Below are 10,306 nucleotides of genomic sequence, written 5' to 3'. Positions count from 1 at the left end.
ATTAATAAAAGAAAATAGATAAGAAAAGATAAGAAATGATAAGTCGAAGAAATATCGAGAAATTAAATTCATAGATAATTCTTCAGCAAGGTAAAGATTGGAGTTTCAGAATAATTCACGCATGTTTGCAATAGCCTTAAAAGGATCCATATTATCTATATAGTTGTTGATGCATACGTTATCATGTTTTATAATCTAACTATACTCCACCTTTCTGATAAACGAGCATGTGTGACAACAAATCATAAAATTCTTCGCTATAAAAGTATTCGACCGTCGTGTCAAAGATCATTTGACCAGATCCACAGACGTACGACGCGACAATGGAGCGAGTCCAAATCCTCGTTCCTGTACTGTGCCTTTTGTGTGCCTTCGTCGTATTCAGAGACGCGAAAGCACAGACTGCGCTACCTGTCTGCACAATTCCAGGTGTCTTCGAAATCGTCGACGGGACATGCAAGAATTATTACATATGTGTGGATGACGGTGTGAACCTAATTCCGGTGGTGCTGTCATGCGCCAGCACTGCCATATTCGATCCTGTGAGAGGTATTTGCGTGCCCGAGAGTACAGCTATTTGCCAACAAACAACAACTCCATCGCCATTGCCAACAACCACCCCAGGACCACTCTGCGTCCGATACGGCAGGTTCCCGATACCGAATACGAATTGTAAAAGCTATTATTTGTGCTACTGGAACGGTATGGGTTACAGCGTAATGAATAATCTCACGTGCCCAAACACGCTGTTATTCGAGCCAGTGTCGGAAAAGTGCGTCTCTCCACTGAGGTACAGCTGTCCGGTGATACAAGGATGATCAAGCTCTGCGATCATACTGTGTAGATATAGTCTAGTGTAGAATACAATCTGTAGATTGTGTCGATGTAATGTGGTACCAATAATAAAAGATATTAGCAAGTACTCAATAAATTGTTTACTGAAGTAAGAATAAATAATTCTTGCCAAATAAGCTCCTTTTTTACTTATTGAATAAATGAGAACGATAAATCGAGAAATAATTTTGTCAAAAAGATGTTATAGTAATTAGCACTTGGTGTAAAGACTGAAAGGAATCAGATTCAAATTATTTACAATTAAAAGTTACAGATATTTTTCCACTTATGGGTATTATGGACTGATAAAGGAATAATACGCAGGTCTTTAATTCGCCTGCTTAATAGTCGAGTACTTATCAGCCAAGACATTATTTTCAACTTAATAAACGATAAAAGTACGTAACAATTCCTCGTTAGTGCAATCCATTATAGATGTGATTCAGTCAATGCGATTGCGCAATCAATGTTCGCGATTAATTATTTTCGAATGTTATGAACGTGCAAACTATAATCATTCGTACGATAATCAGACGCGTTTACTACTTTAAAGATTACGCTATAAAAGTTGTAAATATCTGTGCAATTCATTATAGCGTGAATGCCGGATGGACTGTTTAACTTAGCATTGGCTAAATAATTATTATGAACCAATGAACGTATAGAATATCGCCTTTTTATTTTATGCTAATAACTACATTTAATAACTACTTTTATTATTGTAAGAAATAGATTTTCTAAGCATTTTTAGAGCTAGCATATTCTGAAAAATTTTAAGAATGAATTTTATATAGTAATTTTTTTATAAATTTATATGATTAAATTAATAAAATATAACGAAATTCTGTACAATCTTCTATATTTTCGCTTTATTAAAATTATACGACATTAAATGTTACGATATTACACTCGCCAGAGTAATAAGAAAGTAAATTTCAAGACAGAATATCATACAATACAAATTCAGTGAAACTTCTAAGATTGCCGCCTATTGCCGCCTTCCTGATTCTTTCATTCGACCAGCGTCCAACTTCCTCTGTAGCCGCTCTTCTTCTCCTCGAGTGAAACCTGCTGTCCTTGGGATTAGTTATGATATCAAACAGATTTACTTTTGGCACTTTTTTAGGATCGTTTTCCATTGAATTATGTCGCGCGAATTGCGACATTACATTTTGGAACCCGACCGAAAAATCTTTCACTACATCTGGTAAAGCTTGTCTCACAATTTCCATCTTTGTTTTCTCAATATCCCTTTTATCTGGCGTTGATTTAATTTCATTCCTTTCCTTTCCATGCGCAGCGTTACTTGTCTTCTGTTCGTTCCTAGATCTTATGCTTTCCTTCATCGAGTTAGCATTCAAAGTGCTCGCAGGATTAACTAAATCTGCAAAAGTATTAAGAATTGTATCTTCTTTATTACTTGCAAAATCTCTTCGTTTTCGTTTTCGGGATTCCGTCTCGTATTTTTGATCAGATTCAAGAAGATCGTCTTTAGCTTGTTCCGAAGTGAAAGACTGCCGTGAATTCGTATTCGCGGAAAATGTAAATTGCAATTCATCAGATTTACTATCAACATTCTGACTTGGTTGTTTGCTGACGAGGCTTACGCCTCTCGTCAGATTGCCCAAGCTGGTGCAATTCAGCAACGCGCTGATGGCCTCCATATTAATGGAATCGTTGAAAGATTTCAATCGTTTGAACATATCGGGATGTCCGTGATGTTCCGGGTTCTCGTCTAACGATAACTGCTTGTCGACTTCAACCAAATTCTCTTTCTCCATCTTCTCATTAACGTGTTCTAGGAGAACCTTGATCTTCAAAATCAACTTATGCCGCGGCGTAGTCGTCGATGACAAGGGTGTGCTTCTGCGAGTCTCCACCGTAGGAACACTGCCGATCGTCATTGAACTGTTGTCACCCTCCTCAGAGATCAACGTGGCGGCTGTAGTACTTGTGAGTTGTTGCTGCACTTCGGACGTTGGCACTTCAGACGACTGCAGATCAATCATGGGTGTGTGAGTCTTCATTGTTGATGGAGAAGTCACATCAGATATCGACTTATCCTCGACACCTTGTTCCTTGGAACATACGCCCAACTCGCAAGATTCACTGGTACTACCGCAATTCCCGGACTCATCGCAAGCTTCCGAACTGCTGATGTACGCACAGTCCTCGGAGTCTTCACATATGTAATCATATTCATTGCTTGTTGTCGGTGGCAAGGTTGTTGATTCGATTTCTGGCATTTCCGATACTGTTGTTGTAGTTGAAACCGTCGAAATAAATTCTTCTTCCACAGCGACTTTTGGCCTGGTCGTCGTTGCTTCTTCGATTTCGTGCGTTAAATTTTCTTTACTTTCCCTAACAGATCCTTCTTCGGACGTTGATGAGAACTCGATCGCTGTAGTCTCGGTCGACAAGGACTCAGAAGCTGTATTTTCAATCGACTCAATAGTTGTACCTCCCGATGCGGACTCGATAGTCGTACTTTCAGTTGAAACCGTTGCAAGTAATTTGCCTAAAATCTTACCAGATTTTCCGGGTGCTTGCGTGAATTCGATAATCAATGGCGTTGCAGTTGTAGCAGCTTGTTCAGTACCAATTTCACCTGAAGTTACTGTGTTGCTCTCTAAAGGTGGAACGTAATCGACTCTATCTGATCGTTTGCTTGTCGATTCGGTTGATGGCATCATAATATCTTCTTCCGTTGATTCCTCCGAAACGGAGCCACTGATTTCTTTATCTGTCATGTGTTCTTCCTTTCCTTTTACCACACTAGGACTTGTTGTAACATCCGTTTCTGGTATAGTAGTAGTAGTAGTAGTAGTAGTAGTAGTCACACCATGACCCTGGCTGAGACTTTCAATAATCGTGGTAGTTGTTTCAACCGTTGGCTGACGTGTAGATTCCGCACTCTCCATCGAAACACTCTCGTATTCAGACACTGTCGTGGGTGTGATTGAACTTGTTCGTACGGTTACTAAATCTGACATCTCTTCTGAAGTATCTACTTCGATAGAGATGAAAGGTTCCGTGGGGAGCAATGGTCTCTTCTGGCTAGAAAGCTCTTTCTCTGTGCCCACTTTCGTGGTCGCTTCTTGACTAGCTGGAATTGAAGTCGTCGCTGTGCCCACCGAAGCCGTTGATGATGTTCCAGTCTGCGTATTCGTTTCTGTCGTAGCTGATGATTCAGTAGGCAGTTCCCACGAAGACGTCGTGACGTCTCGCACTGCACACGCTGGATCTGACGAATTCTCACAGTCCAAACCGTCCTTCTTCGAGGACAAGGACTCGTCGCTCGTTACGAAAATCGTGACCGGTGTTTCCGTAGCAACTGATGATTCTGTCGATATCTCTTTCTCGTCAGGTGATGATGTTGTGACGCCGACAGATAAACTCAAGTCTTCTTCACTTTCTTCTTCACTGCTGCTTCTCGGTAACTCGGTGATTGCCTTTTCAGTCGTGCTGATCTCAAGATATTTCGTCGACTCTTCGCTACTCTTCGTGGTCACTTCGCAAATGCCGTTCTTTGTGTTTTTACAGGGTTCAGTGACGTAACTCGTGCCATCGGTAGGTATACTGCTCTCTTCGATCTCTGTTGTCTCGGTACTTTGCGTGCAGGGTTCTTCTTCATTCTTTGTCGTTAGCTTATGCATCTTGGGGCTGACCCTGATCTCCACTCTCTTCTTCGGGTTATCCGAACCGTCGTTCCATTCAATAATGTTTTTGCTAACCACTGGACCAACTCCGCACTTCACCCTTTTATGTTGCCAGATGGTGACATCGCCGATGTGACCGATTGAAGTGAAGTTGACGACTTTGCTGACCTTAGTGTCCTCGTCTATGACCTCGAACAGAGCCGTCTTGCCGATCTCGAGATCGTTCGCCCCCAATTCGCCCTCGAGTCTCTTACATTCGAGATACCTATCCGGTATGGTCGCGGAATTTTCAAAAGAGATCGTGTACTCGCGAATTACCAGCCTCTTCGGTGGTTCAACGGTCTTATTCTCTTTGATGGTCATTGTCTCGATCCAACACAACGTAATGTCCTCGCCTTCGTGGACGCTGCTGGTCGTCTTCGCCTTGGAATTGTTGCCGACTACCTCGTTGAATTCCTTCTCGACGCTCAGATTGTGATTTGTTGAGTTTCCAACAAAACTGCTCGAGTATCTTTGATTTTTCTTCTTGTCATTCGCGCAGTTCACATGTTGTTCTTTCGTGATGACGTCTTCTAGATTGTTGATTGTAGTCAATAGGGAATCTTTCTTTTTACCTTGTCTATAGCTCCCGTGATAGAAATCGTTGATATTCATGTTTATGTTTCGAATCACCGTGTGACTCTGATTATTATTCACGCTATACAGAGAAAAGGAACAATTAAACTATTAATAATAAAATGGAAATTAATTATATTAGATTAAACTAACGTTTTCTTTTTTTGTGGTCCATGATAGTTCAGATTATGAGTCTTTGTCGCACTAGTTCTGTCGACATCCGATAATTTTATCTCCTTCGGTGAATAAGATTGCAAGGTAGTATCTTTCCAATTACTCTGGGAATCTGTTTTTTCCTTTTTGAATATATCTTGCATCTAAAGAATTAAATAAATACAAAAATTGGTAAAACAGTTGATAAAATTTGAAGAAATAATTAAGATATATAGAAATATCATACATAGAAATTTGTATACATTATAAACGACTATACGAGAAATAGATTTAATTAATGTGAGATTATTAATATTATCGTATTTTTGTGCATATAAAATAAATAAATCGGTAAATTCGATCTATGCAAAACTATTACATTTTATATCAAATATTGCAATAAAATAATTGATAATAAAATATATAAAATATTACATCATAAAACTCATAATTATAGTAATATATGTCAATATAACATGTCGTTCATCATCTATAAATTTATGAAGAAACAAGAAGAGTACGAACGCGTAAGTAATAGCAAAGACAGAAAAATTCCTCTAAATTCACATTGCGTACACAGAATAACTCTACATACTTGATTCGTGACAGCTGAATGAGAGGCAAGTGGTATTGCAGCATTATGTCTAAACGAACAGCAAACCTATTTTAGGCAAACAAATGTAATGTTCAATGATCAACAAATTATTCACTATTACATAATTAATCATTAAAGTAAACATTTTTCATGTAACAATGCACTACTAAAATAGTATATGAATAACAGAAACACAGTATAAATCTGTACAAAAATTACTCAATTTTTGTCATTATATGTAAAAAAGCTTATAGATATATTCAATATTTCTCGGTCATAAAATATAAATAATTTAATTTGCCAAAAGTTAAACTTTTTTCTCTTTCAAAATTGATTCAATTGATTCATACAAATCTAACGATATCTCGGTACGCGAGATTAACCAGCAAAATAACTACACAGCGTGCCAACATGAAAGTGAGAATGGCCAAAGAATAAAATATATATCACGGTACGATAAGGACGGCAATATCTACCGAGAGAATTAATTAACGAAGAATCTAATTGATTTCAAATGCTATACTGCTGATTTATTTATGGTATCGACAAGGCGAGAAGAATGTACTAGCTGTAATATATTTTCATTGGTATTTGTAATTAATTCAACGAAATAAAAGAGTAATCTCTTGAACTAGAAGTTTAAAACTTTGCATTTTTCTTTATATATAATAAATATTTCATTAAATTACTAATCTCTTTCGTTTTTATTAATATTTAAAAATATTTTTCTCTCGTGATGTAATTAATGTGTGAATATCATTTTATTTTTATATTATCAGTCTGCTTCCTTCTTTTCATAAATTAAATATACTACTTATTTTTTTATTACTTATTAAAAAGAAACAATTTTTCTCTTTCTTAATTTTACATTAATATAATTTTCAAATATTACGATTAAATAGAATCAAGATGAACTTACTGCAAGAATGAAGGATATAATGTAAGGCGCGCGAATCATCACCGCCAGAATGTCACTTCTCCTTTCAGATTCACCGTCTTCTGGTATCGTCAGCCAGCACAGCCTACACACAACACCAAATCAGAATTTCTGATCTGATCAACAAAATCGCTTCCACTTCTTGCACGTTAAACCATTTGACAACGCTGATAAATTAATCAATTATTTAATATCATAAATATTTTCCTAAAAAATTATCAAGAAGCAGGCCACTGATTTCTGGAATGATCAAACTGCTTCTTCAGGTTGATATTGATCACGACGAATACACCCTGATGCCACTTGGGTGGCAATACTCGTCTGGTGTTGAATCGAAGTCTGTTTCCCAGTGCCAACTCGACTGGATCTAGCACCTTCAGCAAATGCAAGCCACCGGCCCCCACTTATCATCAAGTCCTTCCAACCCCCGCTTCTTTTTGAACTACCGATTTATAACCGATCTAATTATTTCGATCTCTTCCGGACCTGTTATCAATAATACAGTAGCAGCAGCAACGTCACACACATCTCTTTATTTCTCATCCTTGTTTCTTTGCTTCTTTCCTATCCGCCCAACCGAATAACGATTAAATGTCACTCACCCGCCAACGCACCTCGGACGAAAACTTATTTGGTACTATCGGATTAATTACACAGGCCGACATGGTTTTTGCTGTTTGAATATAAGATATCATTTTCGATGTATTTTTTCACGCTGAACACGAATCCGGCCGCGAAAGTGTTCTATGATGTCAGGTTTTTGAGAAAAATGAGGTTAAAAGTGTCAAAAGTGACGTTTTTTGCCATTTTTATGATTTTTTCGCTGGTAAAATAAATTTTATTTTTTACTTTCGTTTTTGCCATCTTAAAGTGCCAACTTTTATCTTTAAACTCGATTTTTCGAAACTCCGTAGGATTTTTTTTTGCCGAGTTAACCACTCCGCTGTCAGACGAACATTTCGTGCCAAAAATGTACTTGGAGAACAAAACTTCAGAACTGGATAATAATGATTTTAATATGACGGTTTTTGAGGTCGCTGAATCTGAATCTGAAATAAGATTTTAAAAATTCAAAATGACCGATCCAATATGGCGGACCAAAATTTGTAAAACTATTAGAATTTCAATAAAATTTGGTATATACTGTTTTTTTACTTCTGGGTGGGTTACATTTCGCTTCCCCAAATGAGATTCTGGCATTTTTAATCTTCTGTGTATAATGTACTTTACACGAGCAAAAATTAACTATACCTTACTGATGCAAACACAGTATCCTGCACCATGTTCTTTGTTCGTAGACCGTTTAGCCGCAGTAGGAGCGATTTTACAAACCTTCTACGTTTACTAGAGTGCACCACGTGGAGGCAGCCTACATCACACTCTTTTGATTTTTTAAAAATGTTTTTAGCTTTGTTGTTTTTAAATTGTTTTATCATTTTTTATCATTTTAATTTTCATTTTTTTAATCATTTTTTATAATTTCATTTTTTTATTTTTAAATCATTAAAAAGATATTATATAAGTACATAGGCACATATAAACTTAATAACTTAATATCATAAATACTTAAAATCGAGTGCTACGGAGGCCGAAATGTTCGTCTGACAGCGGAGTGGTTAACTCGGCGAAAAAAATCCTACGGAGTTTCGAAAAATCGAGTTTAAAGATAAAAGTTGGCACTTTAAGATGGCGTAAACGAAAGTAAAAAATAAAATTTATTTTACCAGCGAAAAATTCATAAAAATGGCAAAAAAACGTCACTTTTGACACTTTTAACCTCATTTTTCTCAAAAACCTGACGTTATAGAGCAATTTCGCGGCCGGATTCGTGTTCAGTGTGAAAAAATACATCGAAAATGATATTTTATATTCAAACAGCAGACAAAAAGTCTAAAAATGTCGGCCTGTGTTATTTCAAAGAGCAGCGTGATTGAATATTGTTGCTTCATCATCTAGTCAAACTAATTAAACATCTCATATAATTCGTTATTATTAGTTAATTGAATTAAGTTGTTACAATTATCAAAATACTAAACTTTGATAAAGTATCATTATTTAATATCAATTTTTTATTTTTTATAATAATAACTGAACAAGCACTTTATCTTTTAGAAGATATTATATTATAATTTATTTTGGAATCTTCTCGTAGTATTTTAAAAACTGTCTACAGCGTTAATTCTTTTGGATTTATGAACAGACTATATATTTGGCTATATTCGTTTCAATTTAGCAAGCAATCGATGATTGACCGTGAAACATTTAATTTCAAAGTCTTCGTTCGTTATGCACAATAAAGTTCCACCGCTTTGTTCGTTTCTATCCTCTATGAGAGAAACATTTTGCCCGCTGCATTAAAAAGTTTAATGAATTACTGTTGTTCCATGTCCTTGAATTATAATAAAAAATTGCAGGTACCAGCTTGAAATAAATTTTAATCTAAAAAGAATTTAGTTTATAATTGCATAAGAAAAGTATCATTGTATATAAAAAAATATATTTAATGACTGTGCACTTTAAACGCCTATACAAGCAAGTATGAAAAAAATTGGAAAAATATATAATATGGCTTATATATATATATATATATATAGATATAAGAAACTTAAAAGAATAAGGAATAAAGATTTATTCTTTCAAGTTTCTTAGTTTTCAAGTTTTCTTCATACATCATAATCTCGCGAATAATATGAGAAAGTAAATGAAACAAAAAGTTATTTAATCATTTCCCGTTCAATGTAACGCAGTTACACATCTGCTTTGCATCTAATTATTTCCAATCGATAAGTGCTAAAAACGTCACTACGATAAAGCGCGGGGGCATAATTTATTAACAAACTGCCAATAGTCGTAACAGTGTCAACAACCTACATACTACAAATACGATTCGGCAATTCAACCGGATAATTGCGTGCGAATTAACTCGGCGTTTTTAAGTGGCTCGCGGCGATCGTTACAACGAGCGGCCGACTGTTTGATCGTTCTCGTTTCGATTTGACGTGGCCTGCACGTTAGACGGAAGAGGACGAAGACGAATGTCGGCACGAGCCGAAGAACGAAAAAAGAAAGATTAAAGGATCGCGTGCATGCGGGCACAATATCGTAAATGCTATTGCGCAAGGTGTTAGCTGAACTTCGTATGCCGAGATGAGGACCGTCTTGCGTTTCGATGTGGGCGATTGATTGGTACCGCTTTACGATTCCATCTGCCGCTTATACTTTTGTGATTACTTTGCGCCGCTATAATCGTCAATATTAGTATCGGTTTATACCCAATGCATAAACGCATTATACGTTACTTTCGTCTCTCTATGAGCCTTATTGTACTTGGATGGTGTATACCAGTGATGGCAAATACAAAATTTTTCGCGCACCAAAATGGCGAAAATTGAACATAGTGTGTCACGTGGCAAAATATGTCACAAAAAAGGTGCACTTTTGGATAATTGATGTATAATATATTGTCGAATCAATGTTACATTAACGTTAAAATAATTAGAGATAAAATAAAAT

The 10,306-nt window shown here is 36.4% G+C and overlaps 2 protein-coding genes across 2 annotated transcripts; one reads left to right on the top strand and one right to left on the bottom strand.

Annotated features, from left to right (window-relative positions):
* Nucleotides 1–292: 292 nt before the first annotated feature.
* On the top strand, nt 293–964 carry LOC105278349. The gene has a single exon (XM_011337380.3). The coding sequence runs from the start codon at nt 324–326 to the stop codon at nt 816–818; it is 495 nt and encodes a 164-aa protein (XP_011335682.1). The 5' UTR covers nt 293–323; the 3' UTR covers nt 819–964.
* A 715-nt stretch (nt 965–1,679) lies between these two features.
* On the bottom strand, nt 1,680–5,577 carry LOC109610663 (serine-rich adhesin for platelets-like). Its single transcript, XM_020031260.2, has 2 exons — nt 5,262–5,577; nt 1,680–5,190 (listed from the first exon to the last, which is right to left on the bottom strand). Exons 1-2 carry the CDS (start codon nt 5,423–5,425, stop codon nt 1,770–1,772), a joined length of 3,585 nt encoding a protein of 1,194 aa, XP_019886819.2. The 5' UTR covers nt 5,426–5,577; the 3' UTR covers nt 1,680–1,769.
* Nucleotides 5,578–10,306: the final 4,729 nt, after the last annotated feature.

The sequence above is a fragment of the Ooceraea biroi genome, chromosome 10 (assembly GCF_003672135.1).
Source record: "Ooceraea biroi isolate clonal line C1 chromosome 10, Obir_v5.4, whole genome shotgun sequence".
NCBI lineage: Eukaryota > Metazoa > Arthropoda > Insecta > Hymenoptera > Formicidae > Ooceraea > Ooceraea biroi.
The sequence above is the reverse complement of the archived record's forward strand: the minus strand, read 5'-3'. Positions and strand labels throughout refer to the sequence as shown.